This window comes from Falco punctatus (genome assembly GCF_963210335.1).
Source record: "Falco punctatus genome assembly, chromosome: 6".
Taxonomy (NCBI): domain Eukaryota; kingdom Metazoa; phylum Chordata; class Aves; order Falconiformes; family Falconidae; genus Falco; species Falco punctatus.
In genome coordinates, this window is record NC_137585.1 from 23,107,565 (window position 1) to 23,133,048 (window position 25,484).

General features: G+C 38.6%; 1 protein-coding gene across 1 annotated transcript in view; it reads left to right on the top strand.

Moving 5' to 3' along the window:
- Nucleotides 1–25,484, top strand: part of MICAL3 (microtubule associated monooxygenase, calponin and LIM domain containing 3) — a 186,173-nt gene that overhangs the window by 79,998 nt on the left and 80,691 nt on the right. Inside the window, exons 4-20 of the mRNA XM_080391492.1 lie at nt 2,583–2,790; nt 4,341–4,457; nt 5,158–5,259; nt 5,823–5,978; nt 6,536–6,636; nt 7,315–7,572; nt 8,167–8,282; nt 9,555–9,681; nt 10,163–10,256; nt 11,389–11,536; nt 12,816–13,012; nt 13,918–14,030; nt 14,517–14,579; nt 15,309–15,482; nt 16,599–16,691; nt 22,088–22,183; nt 24,372–24,428. Of these exons, the coding sequence (XP_080247618.1) occupies nt 2,583–2,790; nt 4,341–4,457; nt 5,158–5,259; nt 5,823–5,978; nt 6,536–6,636; nt 7,315–7,572; nt 8,167–8,282; nt 9,555–9,681; nt 10,163–10,256; nt 11,389–11,536; nt 12,816–13,012; nt 13,918–14,030; nt 14,517–14,579; nt 15,309–15,482; nt 16,599–16,691; nt 22,088–22,183; nt 24,372–24,428 (2,220 nt within the window). The remainder of the gene's footprint in view (nt 1–2,582; nt 2,791–4,340; nt 4,458–5,157; nt 5,260–5,822; nt 5,979–6,535; nt 6,637–7,314; nt 7,573–8,166; nt 8,283–9,554; nt 9,682–10,162; nt 10,257–11,388; nt 11,537–12,815; nt 13,013–13,917; nt 14,031–14,516; nt 14,580–15,308; nt 15,483–16,598; nt 16,692–22,087; nt 22,184–24,371; nt 24,429–25,484) is intronic.

The following is a 25,484-nucleotide window of genomic DNA, read 5'->3' on the forward strand; positions in this document are numbered from 1 at the left end:
ATAACCAGTGTTCGTGAACGCGAGACTTGGATGGGATGGGTTGTTCAAATGTAAATAGTTAAAAATGGTGCTCTTTCTTCATTTGTTACACAGAGAATACAGAATTGCAATTTGCATTTAATGTTCCATTACCATAGTGGTATTACTGAAAACTTAGCATAATCTCTGAAAGATCTTGAGCAAGAAGTGTTTCTGAGTGGTGAGACAGCTTCACTGCATGGAGTTGCAGCAGTTATTGGAGTCATTGAGGGGAAAGGGAATAAGGAACAGCAGCTGCCTTGATTTTCTTGGCTGTACTTGGCATCTCATGTAGTTATTGCTGCCTGTGAGAGTATCAGGATGTAGGTTTCCATGAGAGATGTGAAACTGGAAGAAGCGTTAGAGGTGGAAAAGGGAGCAGAATTTTCTTCTGTTTTTAACTGCTGAAAACTCACGGTGTTCTGTAACAACATAATTTAATGTGTTTGTGATGGTAAAAAACAATAACAAAAAAACTTTTGACCATGAATGACTTGACTGTCATATATTTTACATCCAGAACATCTAGAGTCTTAAACATAACCTAGATGTTGTTAAACACATCCTTGTTTGAGGGCAGGGTGGAAGGTTGTAGAGAAAAAAAAAAATTTACACTTCTTCTGTGAGAAAATTACAGGTAATTAATTTATAAGTTGATTATGTAGACCTGAGTTTGAATAGTCTGATTTTAGTACAATTCCTTTGTTGTTGTGTACTCCATCATAACTATTTTAATGTGGGGAATGTTATCAAAGAATAAAAGTCACCCAACTCAGTGTGGTCATGTTGCTTATTGAAGCCAGTCACTTTGAAGATTGTAGCTGCCATATGGGCAAAATTATTACCTGGATAAATATGATATGCTCATCAAATTTTCTTGAAAGTTGAAAAAGTGGTGTTTGAGAGTTATACTTACCTGCAAAGAAGACAGTATTACACTGGAGGAATATATTACAGCCTAATTGATTATTGCTTGTAGTGAATGACAAGTTGGACAATACACAAGTCTGTTTAGGAATTTAATAGCTCCGTGGTTGGGCTTGCCTTTTGACCCACATGCCTTCAGGTTCCTGAAGGTACTAAAGCAGTGCTGTTATTCTTCCTGTTCCACTAGACTTGGGTCTCTGCCCTCAGAGTTGTGTGACCTCTTACCTTACACAGTAGCCTTACTTCAAATTTGTATGTCAGTTGTTACCTCGTCACTGCTGTAACTTGTACTGTTGTATTCATTGTTCAGGCTTTATATTTGCAGTTTTACGTTATTTACAGGGTTTATGCTCCAGTGAACAACTGGTGAATAAGTGGCAACCTGTAAAAACTGGCATAAGGGGATGACCAACAAACAGAGAGCTTTGCTTTGGGATATGCTGTTTATCAGAAGGTTGGGTTCTGGTTAAGTTTTAGCATGCTTAAGAATTTCTCAGAGCGCTTTGTTGTCCAGCCGTAAGGGTATGTAAGGAGCTGGAAAATACATGGCAGCAGCAGTCAGCACTGTAGCAAAGTCTTTATTCTGTGGGTCTAGTTTATACTCAATAGAAATCAAAGTACAAAAATGATATGACAGAGCGGACCATGTACTATATTCCTGTGAAGGCACAAACTCATGCCAGCTTCCTTTGTGGACTTCAGTTTCTGTGGGTAAGAAATGCCAACTGGCTATCTTGGCTTTTTAATCTTAAAAGAACTGGTCTTGCTGTGTTATTTCTCAGAAAGTATTTCCAACACTTAAGTATGCACGTATTTTACATTCTCAAGTTGTTTATTAGCCTCTGATAGTGTTTGTGAGTAGAGTGGAAAAAGATATGAGAAGATGAAAGACCTTTGATATGACAAAGGGTAGGCCGGAGAAAACATACTTTGATAAAAATAGTCTAGTCGCACAAAGTTTGTATTTACATTATGTTTACTTTCCTGAAGTTTCCTTTGCTGCAATAGTAGAAGCACCAGCATAGGCATGTTAGAACGCTCTGACTTGACTACTGTCTGTGCTACTTTAGATGATGATGTTTATAAAAATGCTACCATCTCATGTATTTATCTGCAGTAGCTATTGCTATGCTACTCAGTCATGATGAGGAATCTTTAATGTTACTGAAGATTTTCTCAAGAAAGGCCAGCTCAGGCTTTGGAAGATGAGAGGAAAACTTGTCATCACCTTTTTTTTTTTTTTTTCTTTTAAGAAAAAATTCAATGAATTGAATTGAATGGGGGAGGGAGAAGCCTTCAGAAATACTGCTGTTCTCCAGGTGCTTACATAGCTTGGAGTGTACACCTTGGTAGCTTATCTTAAAACAAGGGTTGCAAACAGGCAGTTTACTTGCCTGCTCCTCCAAACTTTTCACTGCTCTGTGATATGCTTTATTTTCAGGTTGCAGTTACTGCTTTAATGTTACCAGTTGCAGAACATGGCAGGTAACAATAGAAAGACTGATCTGAAATTTCAGCTTATCTTGCAGACAAAGAGCACTTACTCCTAAGAGCCATGGGATGCTTTGGAAACTGCAGTAAAAATATCTTATTTCCTTCTAGGACTGTAAAGTTACTCTGTGCTGGTTGTTTTGCAGTGTCTGATAATTGGGGCTGGACCCTGTGGCCTTCGTACAGCCATCGACCTGTCATTCCTGGGAGCCAAGGTGGTGGTCATAGAAAAGAGGGATGCCTTTTCCCGCAATAATGTGCTGCATTTGTGGCCATTCACCATACATGACTTGAGGGGTCTTGGCGCCAAAAAGTTTTATGGCAAATTCTGTGCGGGATCCATAGACCATATCAGTAAGTACAGCCGCTGCTGGACACAGCAGCACTCATTCTTTACAGGGGAAATGTAGGCAAGGGCACGGGGTAGCTCGTTAAAACGCAGCCTACACCAGTCACTGCTTTCAAGTCTTTCTTGTATGATTCAGCATTATGTTTGCATCATGCATTTCAGCCTAGACCTTGATGTGAAATACATACATTGTCATGAGATTATTACACATACAATATATATCTATCATCTTTTATACCCTTCCAAGGCATATCTTTTTCCTGTGCTGAAAAGTACATTTAGGATTCAAAGCCTTTTATTTTATTTTATGATTTGATGGATAATACTCCGTTTTTTGCTGTTACATTCCTGCAGCTGCCACATTATTCTGTTCCCCTTGAGCATTGAAAACATCTTGTAAAAAAGAAAAATTACTGGATCTTTTGAATATTCTTGTGAATGTTGATCTAGAAAAAGGAGGAACAATTTTGGCTTTGTTAATTTTTGGAAGAGTGATGAAGATATTTTCAAGAATACTGTCAGCCTATGAATAATAGAGGTTTACATATTAAAATTGAGAATAATTTTGATGATTCTCAAATTCTGAGAAATCAGTCTCCTTTGAAAGCTGAATGCTTTGGTGGAGCAGGAGTTATTATTTTTCAGGTTTTCTTTTTATTTTTTCCAAAAAATGTACTGAACATGGCACAACCAGGTTTTGCCCACCACTCTGTGTTCTCCACTGGAAGCAGAAAGCAGCACAGACATAGTAGATAAGAATTGGCTTCTTGTCCAAAGCAAAAACTGCTTTTTTTTTTTTTTTTTTTTTTTTTTTTTTGGCAAGGAATGGTTGAACTGGATGCTTTTTGGAACGTCAGTCTTGCAGATTGCTTTTTCCCTTCCAATGCCTTGTCGTTTTTATTCTTTCAGTATGCTTTTTCCCTTCCAATTCCTTGTAATTTTTATTCTTTCAGTACTTTATGCATGTTGTCTTCTTTTGTATCTCATCACAGCTGAAATGTAGTGTTTAGATGGATCATTTTTTCATTTCAGTGTCTAAAATATGACAGTAGGATATCTTCCTTCAAATTAATAAGAGTTTGCACTTATTTTCATGCCCCCTACCTACATTAACTGAAGAGGAAAGAGGTGGTGAGGAACTTACTATGCCCTCACTAACCCAGAGGTGTTAGGATGAAAGTGCAGTTCAGTATCAACAGCTAAGCTGATCAAATGGCTAGTTGCCATCTGTGACAGAAGTGCAGTCCCGCTCGTGCTCTCTCCCCTCCCACTCCTGCAGTACATGTTCTAGTTGTTTCCCTTGTTGCCGATTTGGGGACTGAAGCATTCAATGATTACTTACTTTTTATTCTTTGAAAAGGCTGGTGTTTCAGCTATATAGAAGTTTCTTGACATGCTGTGATATGACACATCAGTGCTGCCTGGATGAAATGCTGGGAACACAGTGGGAAAAAGAAAGTAGCGCTGGCCTTTAAATCAGTTTATCAGTAATACCAGAGATGCATTGGCACTTGTGCTCTTTTCTTTTATTTCATTATCATCTGCTTTTTTGCAGGTATCCGTCAGCTCCAGCTTATCCTTTTGAAGGTTGCCTTGATCTTGGGAATAGAGATCCATGTCAATGTGGAATTTCAGGGGCTTGTTTACCCTCCAGAGGATCAGGAGAATGAAAGCAAGTAGCATTGAAATGGGTTGTAGAGAAAGGGGAAGTTATGGTAGGATGCACAGACTCCTACTCCATAATCCTGTTTATGACTCTTAAGTCCTTTCCTCATGCTCCATTAATAAGAGTAATTATTAATACGCTTTCACTTGAATTTTTAGTAGGATTTATTTTTTCTAGCAACAAATCCAAATTAGTTACTATATGAAACAAAATCACCTGAAGTACTACAGAGAAATAGACCAAAACACAGTAGATCGTAATTGCTCCTAGAATATTTAAAGCTGTTACACTTAGAAGATACCTTTTTAAAACAACTCCTTTCTTTGCATTCACTGAGGATATTTGTATCAATGAATGATCCTTATGCTTTTTGTGTCTTTGTGAAACCTGTTCTCTGATTGCCATGGGCGATGGTGGCTTACTTGTTTTTTGACATCCTATTAGTTTGAATAGGCACCAGAGAAGCTATAAAGGTTGTAGTGATCCTTAAAGGTAATAGGGTTTTTTTACCAGAGCTGTCTCTGCCTCTGATTCACACAGACTGGCTGTGCAAGTCAGCCATAGCTCTGTCAACAATATAGCTGTCCTGTAGTGTATCTTTACCAACTACGTGACAAAGGGATTATGGACAGTAAGAAGTAGTTTTATGTATTTGTTCTATTATGAGCACTGTTTATATTGTCATTAACTTGGAGTTTATCAACAGGAATAGGTTGGCGTGCATTGGTCCACCCAAAAACCCATCCGGTATCTGAGTATGAATTTGAAGTAATCATTGGAGGGGATGGGAGGAGGAACACCTTAGAAGGTAACGTGTCCATAATTCGCTTTCAAATAGAAAGTATTCTTAAACTAGTTAGAACAAAAATGGCTTTTAACATCCCAATCAAAATCTGGAAAGACATTTGACTAGTGAAAGGGAGATTAAAAGTCCATGTAAAAAATTCATTTGTATCAAAGACACATGGGTTGTCTTTTCCCACTTCTGTCCACTAGCAAAGGAATTAGGTGTTTTAACCTGGATAATTTTTCCTACATTTTTTCTTCAGTTGAGTACTATTATAGCTCTTACTTTTGGGAACAGGAATTGAAGTGTTGAATATTACTCTGTATAGTAGAGAATTCTATCTTAACTTTTTTGCTGCAAGTTGCAATTTTTGGAAAAGAGGTAAGAAAGAGAAGGGGAGCTTTTTCCCTAAACAAACTTCTATTTTTCTGGTGAAGCAATTGTTGCATCCTCTGTGGAGGAGTTTGTAATTCATCAGATCCATTCACTGTTTTTATTTTGTGAGGGCACCTGTCTATAACGTGCTGAGCCTTCTCTTTAGGTATGCTCTATTTTTCAGTGTTACTACTCCATCTTTCCCATAGGGTTTCGCCGAAAAGAGTTCCGTGGAAAACTAGCAATTGCTATCACAGCAAACTTCATCAATCGTAACACCACAGCTGAAGCCAAAGTAGAAGAGATCAGCGGTGTGGCCTTCATATTCAACCAGAAGTTCTTCCAGGATCTACGAGAAGCCACAGGTTTGCCAGCAATTACCAGATTTCCAGTTAAAACTATTTGTCTTTGTTGCTACAACTTTGTAACTCAGGTGTCATGTTTAATGAGTAAATGAACATCTTGTGCAAGGAAGTCAGTCATTGCTGTCTCTGAAATCTGACTTCCTCATTCTTACAGCTGTTCTGTACAGCTGTACAAAGCAGATATGTATCATGCAGATGCACGTCACTTTTGTTAAGAAGTGGAGAACTTCCCTGACAGTTTTCAGGAAATCTGAGCCCTAAATAGGAAAAGTTTGAATGCTGAGTTTAGCTTCTTGCACTCCACATCTGAATGCAAACCTTAGAATAATGATAAATGTGTTTTTTAAAAGAGGTAGCTGTATGCAGGTGAAATGTGCTCTTTGTGGTTTTGTTGAAGATTCAGATTCTTCAAAGTCATGGAAGAAAGCTGCTTGGCATTCTCTCTCTAAGGCTTTCTAACCGTGTAATTTCAATTTGCTTTCTTCTAATAGAGCTCTTGTGTCACATGTAACATGTAACTTGTTCCTTCACTACCATGTCTTTTGTTCCGCCACAAGGTATTGACTTGGAGAACATTGTCTACTACAAAGATGATACACACTACTTTGTCATGACTGCCAAAAAACAGAGCTTGCTGGAAAAAGGAGTGATACGGCATGTGGGTATTAACTTTTCCTGTATTCTCTATAAACTAAGTTTTTTGGGACAACTTGCTTTTAGTATGCTGAAAGAAGGGAAACAATGCTCTTCTTCCACCATGTAATGTTTTTACATAGGTGTGTTTTAGAACACAACTATATGCAGTTAATGCCCTTCTGAAGTATTTTGAGCCACCAGAAGTGTGTTACAAGACCTATCCTCTCCAAAGTTGTATCCATTTGTAGCTTTGGGGGTTTTGTTCCTGTTAGGGTGAAATATGCTTAAAGAACATTTGATAGTTTAGTTGAGTTTCCCTCATTTTATGGCAATGAAAAAGTGGAGAGTGAAGAAAGTATTTACCTACCTCTTATTCCGACAGAAGCTGATTTAAAAGTAGTTTGGCCACATATGAATAAATAAGGAGTCTTGTGCCTTTTGTCTGAAGTTTGTGAAGAGAAATACTCAGAAATTTCTTAGCCCTTTCACAGTCAGGAATGCTAGTAGGACATGATTAATGTTTGCAATAAGAGATTTACAAATCTTTTCTTGGGAAGCATAAACACAGAAAAGAACGAAAGAAATTAGAGGGCAGACCTGTATCAGAGGATTTGTCAGAATTTTAGTGCCAGCTGTTGTATACAACACTCTTAAACCTGTGTATTTCACTATTTCACTTTTACTTTTCTGGTTTTGGCAGGATTTTGCCGACACAGAGTTATTACTCTCACGGGAGAATGTAGACCAGGAGGCTCTGCTAAATTATGCCAGAGAAGCAGCTGACTTCTCAACTAATCAGCAGCTACCATCACTGGACTTTGCCATCAATCACTATGGTCAGCCAGATGTGGCCATGTTTGACTTCACGTGCATGTATGCGTCAGAGAATGCAGCCCTGGTGCGAGAGCAGAACGGCCACCAGTTACTTGTGGCACTGGTTGGGGACAGTCTTCTAGAGGTTTGTGTTTTAAACTTATCATGTGAAAGCAGTGAAATGAAGCATAAGCACAAGCCATTGCACCCATCACTGAAATATGTGCTGCCTATAAGAGAGGTACTATAAGGAAAGATACTGTTTATTATACGATAAAGTGGGAGGTTTGAATGAAGAGTAGGAGTGTTGGGAAAACAGAATATTTAAGATGGTAGTGATCTTCTTAAGAAAATGTGTGCAGAGATTTTTCTGAAGTTGTGTCTATTCCATCTGCTTCTTATTGGGACAGTTAGGCTCTCTACAGAACCTACTGTAGGCCTGTTACTAATTAGCATTTTGTAATGGGTTATAAAGGACAATCTTGAAGAGGAGCTGTTAAGGCACTCCAGGCTATGAATTGTTGTTGGAAATAGAGGAAACATGGCCTTTGGGGGAACTCGGGGGCAATTCACCATACAACTGGCTTCCTCTAGCCCAGCGGGCATAGAGCTTTAAGCTAATTACTGAGCTATAATTTCCCAGCAGATTACCATCTGAATGTATTTTTGATATTTGCTTAAAATTTTCCCTAACAGATGCTTTTTCTTTCTCTGCTTTTTTTGTCAACTATAATATTAGCCATTTTGGCCAATGGGAACTGGAATAGCCAGGGGATTTTTGGCTGCAATGGACTCTGCTTGGATGGTACGAAGTTGGTCACTCGGAGCTAGTCCTTTGGAAGTTCTTGCAGAGAGGTACTAGAGAAAACTAATACTCTTTCTGTTCTAATCTAATCCTCCAACATCTCATCATCCATTCCAGTTTATTCTAGTACAAATATGTAGACAGAATGGGAGGTACAGATTCTCACTGTTTCGAAAGGGTGCTTGTGGGTATAATTCAGTTGAAGAAAAAAAAATGTACTAAGGAGCTGATAAATTGAAGTATATTCATAGAGGAATAAGAAGTGTTGCAGCTGTTCTTGGTTGATTAGGTAAAGAATACTTTTTTTTTTTCTTTTTTGCTTCTTGGCATTGCATGGAGAAAGTGAGCCTGACTTACTGTCACCAGCCTTGCTATAGCAAACCAGATGAAGATGTATGTGCCTTTAAAGTACTAGACACAAAAATTCTTGCCATCCCCTATTACCTTGTAAATATCTTTCATGATTTCCTTTTAAAGGAAGCTATGACCTGCTTTTATTTCATGTTGTCCTAAATTGGTTGCTTCATTTCGTATAAGCCAAACAACGTCTTGTGTCTCTTTGGAGTATTGAGTTCCTGATGTTTTTGTCATCTTTGATTGAGTGTTGCTTTGGTGCACAAGGTGATTTCTTAGGGATCAGGACTTGGGTAGTTAAATGATTCAGTAAGTAAAAGCAACAGCTAGTAGAACCTGTTTTAAACTTAAGCAACTGCAGCTTCTGACCGTCAGGAACCATAGCATAATTTTAAAAATTGTATAAATGGCACAATGGGGATATTTTAATTTCCGTTTGTATGAATTTAAAAAAACGGTGAGGATAGTGATCCTGCAGTTGGAGCCAGACTTCCATCACCTTTCCGTTAGACATTTGCAGACAGTGGCAAGATCTTCCCTGAGCCTTCTCTTCTGCATGCTGAGCAAACCCAGTTCCCCTTGCCTTTTCTCACAGGCCAAGTGCTCCAGTCCTGTTGGTGGCCCTCTTCCTGAGGCGCTCCACTGTCACAGTGTCTGTTGCACTGGGGAACCCTTTCAGTTATGCTTAATGTATTGTTTTCTTTCCTCCTTTTGATTCTGGAGTTGAATTAAATTTCAGGCTTTAATACACTGAATCTTAGCTATTCAGTGTCTGAAGTGGTTAGATTTCTAATCTGAATGTTTATCTCTCCAGAATTTACTTAGCAGTGTTAGTAATGATGCGTGTCTTCAAAAAAAACCCGACAAACCTAACAAAAACAAACACAAAAACCCCAAATCACCACAAAACCTAAAACAAAGAAACCAACCAAAACAAAACTCAAAACTTTTATTTTTATTTTCCCAAGGGAAAGCATTTATAGGCTACTGCCTCAGACCACCCCTGAGAATGTGAGTAAAAACTTCAGCCATTACAGCATTGATCCTGCCACCCGGTATCCCAATATCAATGTCAACTTCTTGCGACCACAGCAGGTAACTGGACAAATGGTGCTTCTGAATGCTTGCAATCTGTGTTGTCTTTCCTTAGATGAAGCTATGCTCATGTTTTGTGAACAGATAGGGACTTGATGTGGCGGTATAACATGGAAGCAGAGAAAAGCAAATACATGAATCAAGAGTAGACTTCTGCACTTTAACAAATTCCTTTTTAGGAGTTTTTGATTTTGATTGTTTTAACCATGCTGTAATGATACATGAAATCTATACATTTGTTTGTGTGTGCGTATGCAGGTTTTCCTTGTGGTAATCTAGTATAGCAGTCTGTTACTGCGATTTGGTATCCACTGAGCAGCAGCAGTCTGCTGTTTAGCACTGACAAAGTGATACTTGTTCCAGGGTTCTTGGGCTAGATATTTTTGCTACATAATTACTTCCTTCTTGAGCCTTGCGATGGCTCCTTCCTGTCCTCTGACTCTTTCTGTATGTAATTTTTAGGTTTTTTGTCTCATTTTAGGTACGCCATTTATATAACACAGGAGACTTGAAAGACATTCACCTGGAAATAGAGAACTTTGTGAACTCCAGGACACCAAAGCTGACTCGGAATGGTAGGCTTGGCTACTGTTTATTCTGGAGCTGGATCAGTGCAGGAACCATAGAGCATCAGGGTTGCAGAGTATTATTTAGCTATTCTCTTTTGGTTTAGAAAATGTATCCAGCAATTGCTTCATCAACAGTCTGATTTTTCCAATTTTTTGTTTCCATTAACATGTAAATACATTTTTGTTTGCCTAATTTCCCTTGCTTTATAATGCTGTTAAATTTCTGAGCATATTTACTTACACAAACATATGTTTTCACCTCCTTTGTCCTATAACACTGTCTTTACAGTGCAGAAACCTAGCCTGAATTCACTCTAACTGTAAACTCAGAATTCTTACAAACAGAAGGTATTTCTTGTGCAGTCTTTCATGCTCTCCTTTACTTAATTTCATCTCTTAGCTTAACCAAATGAAACCTCACTTTGCTTGCATTGTTGTGAAAGTTAGATGCCTTGTGATAAGCACTTCTGTATCTGTCTACTCGTCCTGTACCCTGAGGGTTATGTTGAACTTTTCCTTTTGCATACCTTGCCTTTGGATGTCCAGATAGTGTTTGGGGAATCTCAGAATGGGCTTTGCTGCTAAGCCTCCCTTTCAGTGCTGAATAGCTATGTAGTCTTTTGATTTGTTCTTTGCCCTGCAACCATGTCCCTTTAGGCTGTAATCTCATCAGATCTTGCAGTAAGGCAAGGTCAAAATAGGTCAGTGCTTTTAAAGGAAAGCTTTCAAGAGAAAAGAAAAAGTTGCAGAAGTACATTTGTAGTTCTTCCATTAGAAGTAGTGTATCTGGGCTTTAGAGAGCACTGTGCTACTGCATACCCTTTTGATCATATTTAACAAGCCTTTGTGGCTGTTTCATAATTCCTGGGGCTCTTTTACAAGGGGTAGGGTGACTTAGCTAATTACCTTTTAGCAAAATAAAAATCCTTTCTTGGATCTAAAATAGATAACGATAGTCTTTTTTTTAAAAAAAAAAAAAAAAAATTCTCTCCTCTATTGTCCATTGTTAGGAGGCTGTTGTTTACATGAAGGTTTTATTTGTTGATTCATGGATTTTATGTTGTGTTTGGAATTCGTGAAAGAGACATCATGCCTTTCTACTTAAAAATGATTTTTTTTAAAATTTTTTTTTTTTTAGAGTCTGTAGCTCGCTCTAGTAAATTGCTTAATTGGTGCCAGAGGCAGACTGATGGATATGCTGGTGTTAATGTGACAGATCTCACGATGTCATGGAAAAGTGGCCTAGCTTTGTGTGCCATTATCCACAGATACCGTCCAGACTTAATGTGAGTAACTGACTGTTTTGAATAACTGGGAAGGGCAGGATGTTAGTGATATTTGGAAGTAATGGTGTGGAGACTGAGGCAATGCACTTGTGACTTATGGAGAAATGGATTGTAATGAATTCAATTAAACTTGATAGAAGCTAATGTACAGTGATTCACCAACAGAGTGGAAGGTCATAATAGCTTGATGAATATGAAGGTAAATGTGTTGTCATTTTCCCTTCTGGATAATTTGACAGAATTAAGCTTCAGATTGGTACTGACTGGAAAGCATTATTGACTGACAGCTCTTTTCTCTGTGAAGTTACTCAGGCATAGTTCATAGCTTCGGTTATTCTTGTGAACAAGTCTGTACATAGCCCTTTATAAATCTCCTGTTTAACAGTAACTCTTTAAAAGACTTTTAGGCTGCTCTTTTTAGAAGTAGTGACCCGCAGTCTAAATAGAGATGTTGATACTGTTTGTACACTAATACGCTGATTGGATGAATGAGAGAGGCATTCTCTTGCGTGTTATCTTGGGTAAAACAGTGCCCAGATTCTAGAATAGGAAAACACTGGCTGGAAGAAATAACAGTAGCAAAGACTCTGGTGCTTCAATTGAAATCTGAAACGTCTTTAACTTCCCAAATGGACATTAGAAAAAGCAAATGCTAGAGCTGTATTTAAAAGACATAATCCAGTGTAAAGCATGCTGAAAAGGTATATGGTTATTCCTTTCCATGTGCACTGAATTACTTCTCTATTGGAGTCCTCAAGTTAACCTGAGCTACTCTGTGTAATAGCTATATAGCTTGTGGAGCGTTCAAATAGCTTTTGAAGTGGTTTATATAACTCTTCACAAGCTATAGCTTTTTATACAGCTTTTATGTAGTTCTACAAGTTTTGGAAAAAGCCAGCAGAACTAAAATATGGATCAGTCAAGAAAAGAGGGGACAGAAGTGAAGACCTAGTTTAGTTCCAAGCACACAAAAGATTTTATGTAGGGGAAAACAGTACAGTCTTCCAGCAAAGGAGGAAGATAAGTTGTATTTCAGAGGATAATAAAGTTTTTAAAAAGAAAAATCTGGGTTTGGAGGAGGAGCAAAAAATGAAAAAAGAATACGTTTGGTCCAAAGTTTACCATAATTAAGTAGCATCAATTCTGCAGGACAAAAAGGCTGCTGGCAAATAAATTTGAGATTTCAGAGGGGGGAAAAAAAAGCAGATGGATCCCGGTGTTCTTTCAGAAGACTGGTTTCTACTTGATTCAGTGCATGCCCTCTTTCTTCCCTTTGCAGAGACTTTGATTCTTTGGATGAGCACAATGTGGAGAAGAACAACCAGCTGGCCTTTGACATTGCTGAAAAAGAGTTTGGAATATCTCCCATTATGACTGGAAAGGAAATGGCATCTGTTGGAGAGCCAGATAAGCTGTCGATGGTGATGTACCTCACACAGTTCTACGAGATGTTCAAAGACACCATCCCCTCTAGTGGTAAGGAGTTTGGGGCATGTCTGTCAGATTTAAAGATGGCTTCAAGGTGTATGTGTGTGCTTCAGTTATCTTCATGCTTCTTCTGCATGAGCTCATACTAGTCACTCAATAACTTTACATTACAAAAACTTGGCTTCTTAGTGGTGCTGATGAAGACCATCAGGAGCAAAAAAAAGGAGTTAATACAAAGTAATTTCCACAAAATTCTGAACTCACTTCAGTAGTAATAGATAACTTTTCTGCTTTCTTGCTATTATTAGAGATTCATCTGTCTTAGCTAATATGAGATGCCTTGCTAGTAGTTGTTTAGTAAGTAATTTCAAAACCCTGGCCCAGTTTTATACCTATCTACCACCTGTGAATGGTGAAACTAACTTCAGGCCAATGAGGAATGAAAGGTCTTTGATTTGAACTGAAAGATGTAATTGCCTAACACAAATCTGTATGGCCTGCCTTGAAGTATTAATAATGTTATTACAGGGTTTTTTTTATTACTGATGATCTTAATTCAAATCTATCATTCTGGTGGGGTGGGAAAAAAGTGTGTTTAATAGCTTTTTAAAAATACAGTATGTATTATTTCCAAAGCTCTACTCTGAACTCTTCTTAAGAATACTGGTGGTCATGATGCTCTTTAAATATGAAAGTAACTAGAGGAAACAAACACAGTATTCATTCTGGGTTGTTGTAAACCTTGAAAGAAGAATTCATTTTGGCAAAATGGAAAAACAGAGTAGCTGAGAAAAGTATTAATTGTGGACATTACAGTCACTTTGTACAGAGAATTTTAAGAGAAAATGTGTTATATTAAAAAAATCAGTGAGCCCCTTCAGTTGAGTATTTAATAATAGCACCACAGAAAAAAATTATTGGTGTTACCTTGTCCTACCTGTTTTTAATAACAGATAGTCTGGACCTGAATGCAGAAGAAAAAGCTGCCCTAATTGCCAGTACCAAATCGCCTATCTCTTTTCTCAGTAAACTGGGACAAAGCATCTCTCGGAAGCGCACTCCAAAGGTAACCATACCACACTCTGGGTAACACTTGTGTCTGTTAGGCAGCTGTCCAAGTAGGTGGTGCTAAAAGTGCATGTGCAAGTGTGTATCTGCTACGTATTTACAAGAGACCATATGTTCATCAGCTCTTGCTGTGGGACAATACATGACATTTATAACTGCAGCATTACATCCATAATGTATACTCTCAATCGGTTGGATAGTTCAGCCTTAAAATCCTAGTCTTGTGGTATTATTTGGAGATATATTTTTATTGGAACATAACTAGTTATTCAGTTCCCAGTTAGGTGAAAGTTTTGTAGAATGTCCAATTTGAAGGTAAGAATCCCCTAAGGGTGATCAGGAAAACACCCTTTTCTTAAAAAAATGAGCCCAGAAAATTAATCAGTTGTGTTGCAAAGCTTATTCAAATGTACTGATGACAGTCATCTCAGGCCAGAGAAAGGTAGGAGGATCCTTGTCTTTGTTTTTTTTTCACGTTTTTCAGGACAAAAAAGAAAAGGAACTGGATGGAGCAGGAAAGAGGAGAAAAACCAGCCAATCGGAGGATGTAAGTATTGCAGTGAGGAAGGTGTCAGGGAGGAAAACATATGGTAGGCTCCTTGTTCTCACTTCAGACCTTCCATTTTCTATATTGACTGTTTATATAAGACTTTTTAGATAAAAATTAGTTCTTGTTCAGAGGTTATGCTTTGTTGTATCTATAGTGCAAATATTTTACCGATGCTTATGAAAGAATAGTACACAACAAAGGAAATGTTGCAGTTCCCTCATGTTCTGTTTTTGTTGCAATTTACTTTGTTTTGATGAGAACCAAGGATAAAACTTCCATTTAGAGAAGTCATGCAGTATAGTCAGAAGTTTCATTCATATTTAAACTTTAGGTTTCTTTAGTGCAAAAAGCATACTTTTCTAGTATGCCCCATAAGGCAGTCCTTCTGTTGAAATGTTTGTAGCCAAATAGGTACAAGTGAGTTACAATTCAGTGCTTTGAGTTGTCAGCGAAGGTTTAAAGATAGGCCTTTGCTTTATGTCAAGGGATTCATGGGAATGTTTCAGCAGTGGTCTCTCGGTAGGTAAGTATATCAAATAAGGTTGAAAAGATAAGTAAAATTTAACAGAACTTTTGATGACATGCCAAAAGAAATTGAAATGTGAGCTTTCAAGTGCAGACTAACAGATTTGTTTTCTGCAGTGTTAGAAACCTATCACAGCAAAGGGGTAGAGAGGAAAAGGTGATCCAGTTGTCTTGTTAAATTTTGATATCACTGATTGTTAGGAGGACATCCCACGAAGTTACAGAGAAGAAAGGCCCACGCTGGTGAGTGCCCTGACAGAGAGGAGAATTGATGCTGCTATTGGGAATCAGAACAAAGTCAAGTCTATGGCAACCCAGCTACTGGCGAAGTTTGAGGAGAATGCACCAGTGCAGTCCTCAAGCTTACGAAGACAGGTAAGAGCTGGATAATAAACCGCTTTATTTTGGAATTGTGGAGGAAAATCATGAATAATAACATGCATTCCTTGAGACTGGATGGTACTGGTGCTTTTCTGCTTCAGAGACTCTCCTAGCAAAGAGTGAAGTTTACTCAGAAGAATTTAAAATTTAGGAGTATGGGGCAGAGAAGAACTTCCTAATAAAAATCTGTTTCTCTGTTATTGCTCATATTATGTTATGTAATCTCTTTCACAAACATACCAGCAGTTAGGTTTCTTTTATAACTACTATTGCTGTTTAAAAGCTTTCCAGGAACGTTCCACTTCTAATGTTTAAGAATGATAATTTAATTTCTGATAAGAACCTTTTCATGCCAGGTTACATCTTTTTTTTTTTTTTTTTTTCTTGTGCATTGTGATTAAGTTTTGTATGTGTCTGTAAGGGCAACAGATAAATGCCTGGGAGTTTCTTTGCAATCAGGATCTTTGTGTCATTCCAAGTGAGACTTCCTGGTGACTGCTGATTATTCAAGATGGTATGTGAACTACTGCAGCTGCAGGGTAGTTGTCTTTGAAGTTAGATTGAGTCACTCCAAGCTACTGCTAGCAGTGCAGTGTCAGCAATATAAGGCTCAGTATGGTTTAAATGCCCAAGTTCTCGCTCTATTATAAAGTCTTTCTTCATAGGTTGTGCCAAGCTCTGTGCTGCCACGGCCAGATTGTGACTGGGATCTGACCTAGCTGCTTTAAAGCTAGGTCAAGTATGTCTGTGCTACACTGCACATCAGTGTTAGTAGTATAACATAATCTCAGAATGGTGATGTTTATCACACTCTTTACCAATCTAATGTTTCCTGAGCCACTATGTATTGGCTGGAATAACCAGGCAGATTTGAAGAAACAATGAAAATAAAGGGAAGATCCAAAAATATGTGCAGGTTTCCATTTTTAGATGGTTTTTTCCTTTTTATATTTTACTTGGTAAATGAATTGTCCCCTACCCTATTTTTTTTTTTTTTAATTAAATGTTTGTATGTCTTATTCTGTATCCCATTCCTTTGGCTTTCTTTGAGTTTCCTTTACTATTTTATCTTTCCTCCTTGGTCCCATTTTCCCTACAACCTGCATGCAGCAGCCTGTCCTGCCTTATCAAGAACGTGTTCACAACCAACCATCCAGCAGACGAGAGCAGGGCCGTCTTGCTCCCATACCCCAGTGGAAACAGGTAAAGAAACTGATTATGAATACAATGTGTTGCCTGCACCCAACACTAGCTATCACTGTCCCGGTTTTAGACTAGTCCTTTTGCAGCACCTTATGTGAGTCTGTTATTTTAAATAAAGTAACTTCCAATGAATAAAACCAGTATCTCCTTTTAGTAATGATGCATGGTTTAATGTTTCAAAAGGACTTGGTCAGTTTTTCCCTGCCATCACATGCTAGTTTGAATTCCCCAGGGTTTCAGTGGATATTTTAGTGGAAACCTTGCGTACAGAATTTCTAGCTTTGTTCTGTCAGAAAAAAATTGAAAATATGTGAGCAATTACTTCCAGTGAGGTGAAAGGTGTCATGCCATCTCTGACACTAAAGCTTTTCTCTGGTATAAATAGTAAAATCGGTTATCAGTTTTGCTATTCATGTGTGGAATCTTATGTGTTCTGCAGTTACAGGAGACTGTGCTTTCCCTTTCTCTGTGACAAATGTAGCTTTCCTTGCCAACTTCTCACATATATTGCATTGCAGATTTATGTATTACTGTGAATTAAGTGAATTTTAGGATTTCTGTCAAAGAGTAGTTCAGAATAGGGATAGACAGCAGAAAAAATCAGTGGCTATCAAATATTATTTTCTCTTGTGTTTTGGCTCATTGTCGTCGCTGGTGTTTTTCTTTCAGCCATGCACTTCCAAAAGCTAAGGCTTGTGACAAACAGTCTTTTCAGGCAGGTAGGGGTACTTATCTCACTGGTTTCCTCTGCTTCCACTGTTTCCTGGTGCAAATGGCTGCCTCATGTTTCTGAGAGTGCTAAGAGCTGTTTATCTGGCAGCCATAATTTGGAGAAACATCTGCTTCTTTCTGGTTGCAGTTGACTCCAAAGTATGCTCTGATTAAAGAGGAAGAAGATGACACTAGTTTGGAAATTCACTGTTTTGCATGACTATGGATTCATGCTGATCTTCATGTTCGAGGCATTCAACACAATTAATGGGGCATGTCATGACTGAAGCCATGACGTAGAAGATTTCTTTGCAAGAAGAAGACCGAAGCCAGGGGAATTGTTGTCAGTAGGAGAGTCAAGAGTTTTCAAAAGATCAGCATTATGTTTAGGTTTCCTGACTCAGTGTTTCTTCTTCTACCATCTCATCAAAATCTTTATAGACTAATGAGCACTTTCAGATGGATACACATCATCCATGATTAAGGCAAATTTCATCTTTTTTAAGAATACTTCCCAAGGAAAGGAGGAGAACCCAAAGAGCCGATGCAGAAGAGCATAATATAGCTCTAAAAGATGAAGTCAGTTGATGAGCACTGCTTATGTTACCCCACAAAAAAAGGAAAACTGGATTGCATTGATTGTCCTTCTCGGATCAGAAGGATGAAGATTTGTGCTTTAACGCTTGGAAGAGATCACATCCTTGCAGCCTTGAGATTTCTGTTTGAACCTGCTATTGAAACTTTTTGAAGGCTTTATAATTAAGTCTTTGCAGTGAAACATAGAAGTTCTTACTGTCATCCTTTTGTAATTGATCAAAAGAAGGACAAACTTTTGTTTCCTGCTTTTGTGATGAGGGTTTTCTCTTCACCAGAGAGCAGTTTATTGTTCGTGTGTGTGTTCTTGTTTTTACCCGCACTACACAATTTAAAAAAAAAAGAGGGGGAGTGGGGGGGAAGAGCAAAATCCATCTGGTCTCCCTAAACATTGATAGTGTCTCCAAACAGGCAGCAATGTAGGGCAGATCTCTGAAAAATCTTTTTGTAACAGTTGTGCTTTCAGATGACTTAAATTATTTTATTCAACACTGACATTGATTGCGTTGTGTGGATGATTTCCCTCTCAAGATTATACCTGGAGATGATCTTTTCTTGATAGGCTTTACTTCATCAACAGATGATGATTGGTTCTTGGATCCCCAGGTTTCATGCTGGATTTGCAGTGCAATCTGACAGCTGAAATGGAGAAGAATAAAACTGAGTCTCAAGAATGTAAAATCTGCAGGATACAGGAGGTTCAAAGAAACAATTGATAAGGTCCCTGCTCCAAAGGTTCCTCATTACTTGCCTGGGGAAATGAAAAACATCAGTTGTCTTCATTCAAAAGCCATGAGTACATATAAACCCATTTATTCTCAACTGATCAGAGATCAGCTGAGGTAGGAAGCCATCCACTGAGCCAAGCAGGCAGCTTTGCCAAGCTTGGACAGAAGTCCATCCTGCAGGAAGTTGTTGCTGAAGCAGTGCTTCAGCTGGCTGCTGGGATTCCTAATTCTGCTTGCTTAGGCACACAGAATCTGATAGCTGTGAGACCGTACCTTTCTACAGTACTGAAGTGGCTTGCTGCAGTGACGTTGGGCACTCTCGCTACGAAGCTGTTTACTGGACCAACAGTGGGGTTGGTGCTGGGTACCAGTGTATGTTGTTGGAGATGCTGTAAAGGGATCAGTATTGCTCATGACAAGCTCCTTAGGGAGGATGTATGTTTACTAGAAAGAGCTGTTCATGAAGCTGTGGGAAGGGGTTCTGTCTTTTGGCACAGGTGTCAGAGTTTACGAGCAGAAACTTCTGTCAGTGACCGTGTGTAAGATAAATCACATAGCAAGTACATTCTACTGAAGAGTCCTTTGATACGAGCAAAGCAGTTCCTAAGGGACAAAACAGTGGTGTGTTATTGAGGGAAACCACAGGTTCCTGATGTTCTTGTCAGTAGGAAGAATGAAGTTGAGATCCTCAGGGATCCTTTGGAGAAGAGCAGTTAGTTTTGTGTCTTGTGCTTGATAGGTTTGATCCTTCCTGCGCCTTGGAAACTGCATGGAAGAGGAAAGTATACTGCAAAAGCGTAAGAGTGATAGCAGGGGAGAAACCACACGGTTCCAAAGGATGTGGTCTAGGTTGGGCCTCCAGTTTTGATGGAAAATGTACATCTGCCCTGGGCTGTTGCCTGCCAGTGTCTGTCAGGTTGACTTCCTTAGCTGTACTTGCTTACCAGTTTAAGTCTAGAATCTTGCTTGAGACTTAGGAGGCCCAGCAGTTTCAATGAGCTTATAAGGCAGAATGTTTCTGTGTCTGTTGCACAGGTGGGGTAGGGATGGCTTGCTAAGATAGAATTCCTTGTAAGAGTGAAATCCTGTCAGAATCTGTTCTGAAACAATTTTTACTTAAATCACAAGATCTTTAATGCTATCTCTCTTGGAAAGAGAAAACCTTCAAAAGGTCAAGCAGATTAAAAACCTCACCAATCTGCTGTTTGCAGCATTCTGTGTGGCCTGCATTTTCCTCATGAATTGGACTAATAAAGTTTGCTTTATTGAGCTATACTTTGAGAATGTTGATCTGTGTTGTCAAAATTGGGTTTGTGCTATTATGAGCACCTCAGCAGCAGCTAGTAATGCATGAAGATACTGCTAAGTGTACATGCATAGTGGAAATGTGTGTAATTTTTAATGCAGTGGTAGTATCTCCTAAAAAAGCTGGATTATGTTTCATGGTGTGGTGTTTAATCCCACTGGATAAATGCATACTTGTATAAAAACACCTTCTGTGGTGTATTCTACTGCTTTCCAAGCCATTTTTGGCTGCTTTTGGGAAAGAGCATCTCATCAGGGATCATGGAACCATTGGAAAGCCAAATAGTCTATCCAGAAGAGGATCTGACTGGGTATGGTATGGGAGATGACCCTTTTAAACTGAATTTTGTCCTGGCTTTCCAGGCTCTCAACTTACAGCCTTCAGCAGTTTTCTGCTATAGTTTCATAGGTGTCCTAACATCAACAAGGTATGTGTGTAATACATACGGTTAAATAACTGAAGTGTACAAAGATGCTTGTAAGATGGAGATCACGTGTCTTTTGGTGCCCATGTTTTCTGCTTCTGGAGGTCTGATGCTTGTTCTTTTGAGATGGTTACATAAAATGTGATAAAAGTGCAGCAGCAGTACAAACTCTTTTCAGTAATTCTGTTGGAAATGTGGTTTCTGAAGACTGAGGTGACCACAGTCAGCAGGAGCTAAAATCTCAACAGAAAAGAACTTACAACACCAATGATTTCTGCAAATACCATTTTTCCTGCTTGATTTCTTATTTAAATCTGTTTATAGATCTTTCTTCTTTCCTATAGCCATCTTTGTTTTTGCATGCTCAGAAATGCATCCTGCTGGAGGACTGAACATGTACTTCATATACCTATTCAGTGTTATATTCTGAGATCTGCCATGGAAAAATACACAAGTTTGTGAAAATTTTGAAATTTGAAATGCAAACTCGGCCATGGTCAGACATAAATCCGTGAACAGCTGTAGTGGTTGAAAATGTTATCACCCTTTGAGCTAGAAATTAGTGACTTCACAGCTGAGCCTTTTGAAACAGCATATAAATGTCCCTCATCCACTTCCGTGCAAAGTCATGTGCTTTAGTTTAAGCTGCTTGTAGCATCTGTTTGAAATAGAAGAGTTGATTTATTATTTTTTTCCTGAGGGAAGAGAACACCCAAACAGATGTTAGTGCCAGCTCAGCTGTAAGGGCAGTAATGAACATCTGTAATATCTTTACTAACAGCCTGCTTTTTCTTTGGGGGCTATCTAATGGTGGCTTTGGATACACAGCATTTTTTTTTCACAGCGCAACAATTTCCAGATATGCTCTGGTGAGGACTCAGAAGAAAGGATAATTCAGGCAGAAGATACATTAATAATCAAGAAGTGGTAGAAAAAAGACTGTACATAGTAAGGAGGTGCTATGAACTAAGAACTAGAAAGGCATGTTTTCAGGCATATTAAAGTGAGGACATACACATGCATTGTAAATTATTCAGACTATTAGATTTGGCTGCATCTTGACTATAAAGCGGCTGTATTTCTGTTCCTGTAGAATGAAGTACAGTTTAACTCACCTGAGATTATTTAATATCTGTAAGTTAAAGAGGAGGGATCTTAAGCTGAGAATAGAACACTGTGACTTGAGTTGTATTGCTAATGGACTGCAAGCAAGAGTAATTAGATCAACAGGATAGATATTTTTAAACATTGCAAGGCACAGCAATGGATAACTTTTCATGAAGCAGAGAGAGCAGTCCCGCTGTGCTGTGCAGAGTTCCAAATTGTACCTTTCACTGATTGTAAGACTTCAAGTTAGAAATTGTTGGTTTAATTGATGATTGATATATGTTCATTGGCTTCCCCTAGAAGTATCTGTTAAATGGACATGTGATCCTGTGGCTGTGGGTGGAAAACTTTAGTCTTCCAGCTTCAGAGAAAATGTGGCTTTAGGTCATTCATGAGAGGTGTGAACTTAAGATCCACAGTCTCTCAGTTCATGTGTTCTGGCCTTTCTCACCAAGAGCAATGGTAATGTTATCTTTTTTTCTACCATTATTATGATTTTTTTTTTCTTTTCCTGTTTTAAAAAAAGATGAGGAATAAGGAACGTTCTCGGACCTGCCCCAAAAAAGTGATCATGCTCTCTTCTTCCACTCCACCTTCCTCTCCACCGTATCCCAGGCAGCAGGTGATTCCCTCTGCATGTTCTGTCCCTCTCTCTTCATTACTGCTTGTACAAGTGACTAGATCAGTTACCAGATATCCCATTTACAAATCCATTTCCAATTTTTTTTCAGATTGTGATAGGGTTTCCTCAACCTCTTAGATTAGAATCATAGGTCGGCATTAGCTCACCAGAAGCATGGAGAATCTCCATGGGAGACTCTTGAGATTTTACCATAGCGTAATTTGTAATTACAGTCGCCTTTTTCAGTTTTGAGTTGCAGCAAAATAGAAATGAAATGTTTGGAGTAATGCAGGGGAAGAAAACGCAGCTTTTCTCTGTCTCCACTTTTTGTTTAAACAGGTGTAACTGAAAATTTGCCCTTGTATCCATGACACTCTTTTAGGATTACTTCTATGAAGAGATTTTTTTGAGTACTGTAGTGGCCTGTACATGTCCACTGTGGTCCTTCTGTTTCCCCCACACCCAGGCCTTTGTCTCACAAGAGTTTGTGTTCAGTCTGTCTGCGTTTGGATTTGGAGCAGTGAGTGCAGTTCTGAACACAGTGTATAAATGTGCATCCTGATGCACATGTATTTGTTGTCCTTCTAGTTAGATATAACCTGAAATCCTTTACTGTTTGTGTCTTTTTGTATGTGGTCATCGCGCTTCTTTGAGTTGTATACTTTTAAAATTTTTATTTCATTTTCCTACTGCAGTAGTAAATTCCACTCCTCCCTGATCAATCCTGAACTAAGCTTGAGGTGATAAGGCAGCTGCAGTTCCATAGACCTCTCACAACTTTACATGAGGATAGTACAAATAAGTTTCCCTGTAGGTGGAAAATGTTTCTTTGTTGAACACTTGTATGCCTATGAACTCTGTAAAGGCCTGTTACCTTTTAGCAGAGTAGAAAAGCCTTATTCTTGGACATGAAGTTTGACTTGCCTTATTGCTGTGATTTCTCAGAGTTTAAGTTACATGTTATAGTTAATCTGGACAAATTATTCTCAGCCTCTGGAGCACACATTCTCTACTGCCTCTGTGGTGTCTGCATCTGCAAGATAGGTCAGGTCTGCTTACTGATCTGATTTAAAACTGTCCTAAGGAAAAAGGTGGTTCGTTTTCTGGCACACTGTGGACAGCTTATGATGCAAAGAAGAATACAGGAATGGACATCTAGGTAGAATGGGTGGGGAAAGTCCTTTTCATTAGCAAAACCCAAATTTAAACAGATCTGAGTGTAGTATTATCAGATGATGTGACAGCTAGCTGCCTTCCTCTTGTCAACATCCTTTGAAAATTTTGACAGATATATTTTATGAGAGAAGAAAGGTTTTCCCCAAGCTTACAGGTAGAGAAACTAAGGCAGCTGAATGCTGAGTTTTACTTTTTAATCTATGGCATGGGATTCATTTTCCATATGGAGAAATTGGCTTTCAGTCACTAAAGACCTCTTAGCCCTTTATTTTCCCTCCTTAGCTTCTCCAAGTGTTTGCTTGTCCTGTGTCTTTTTGGTTGCCTAGTTCAGTCATGAGAGCCAGCTACTGCTGGGTCCAAGTGGACTTGGACCATTTTCTGTGTTCTGTACTGTAGGAAATCGTTTTTTTGCATGTCTTCTTGCTTGAAGAAGAAATTAATAATAAAATTTTGGCTTCCTCTTTTTAACTCTGAGGAATTTTACCCCTTGTGCTATAGAACTGGTCTGTTAGACTCAGCTGAGGGGTCTGCTTTTGGAGACACTCTTTTTTTCCTTAGGAATGATTTCTTTTCCTTAAATTGTCTTGGCCCAGGCCTCATAGTGAGTCAGATAGATCTGCGTCCTTGCTACACTGATGTCTTGGAAAACCTGTACCTCTGTGCTTCTAATGTATTCATTCTGCCACTTCTTTTAAACTTTCCATTTCCTTCCTTTGATCTAACATCACAGTATGAGTTTTATTGAGTGTTTTACTATCTTTATTGTACTAATTTCGTTACATTGTGGTACTATATCGTGGTTTACTGACCTAATACGACTATATACTTTTTTAAAAAAATTTTCCTACAGGAGCCAAGTTATTATTGCCAGTTTTAGAATATTCTTAATAAACTGTTCTGCTATCATTATGGCCTCTTTTCTGCCTGCATTGTAAGAAAAATCTTATGAAGTGTGTTTTGACTAGGAAGTTGGTCTGTGATTGTTATTAAGCTCACAATTTGTTGCCTGCAGAGAAACAGGGAACCTGGTGCCGACAGTCCCGGGGAGCAGAGTCCCAGACAGGAAAGGGTAAAGAGCATGAACAAATGGCATGGATGCTGATGACACAAGGCTGTGGTGGATGTTTGCAATACAGAGAGCAAATATACCGGGTAGCAAAACACACTTACCCTAATGCTGCTGTTAACACGCTGGTACTCCTGAGAGTCAATTAGGAGTGATGATTTCTGTGTGATAGCCACATAAATGCATAACAAGCCTTCATCAACAATTTGCTATATGCTTTTATTTTGCTGTAGATCTAGCTAGCCCATAAGCTCTTCCCATTCTTCTTTTTCTTTTACACCTCTTTAGTGAAGTATGCTGTGGCTGTAGCAGAACAAGAAGAGTTATATTTTGTGCTAATTCATGCGAACATGGTTGCATTGTTTTCACTGCTTGCTTTCTGGATGGTTAAACAACTGGCATTCCCTCTTGCCTCCTACAGGCCAAAGTAAAAGCAAAAATGATGAGGCATTATTTAGTATAGAGACTTTGAAGCCTTCTTAACAATGAAATATTCAACAGTCTGTCTGAATGGCTCAGTATTATAGAGGAGCTTGGGAAAAGAAAAGAGAGGCACTCAAAAGAATTGGTTGATTTGAATTCATATTGACAAATTAATTGACATTCCAGTAAAGGCTGGATTTGAATGAATTAAGTCATAAGTGGTAGCCAGATATAAAACTGTTACAACTTGCAGAATGTGTTGTAACAAAAGGCTCTTGTGGGCTGAGTGTTTTCTGACAGGCGGAAAAAAATGAATAAGTGTGTGTTTGCAGTGACACGGAAGCCCACAGCTTTATAATAGGCCCTAGTTTTAGTGAAAATGATCTAGTAGGAAGGAGTAGGTGGAACTCAAAGCAGCTGAAAGTAGAGAGTATTATTAATGCATCTGAATGGGAAAAGTGTTTCTCCTAAATTGGGTGTGAACCTAATTTTCTCTTCTGCTTTGGAGGACATTTAGCAATATGGAACAGCACCCTGACATTTTTGACAGATCAAGCCTGAGGTTTGTTCATGCACACATTTGTAGTTCCTGGTCTATTTACTTTTGAACTCTGCAAACAAATTAGCTGAAAACTC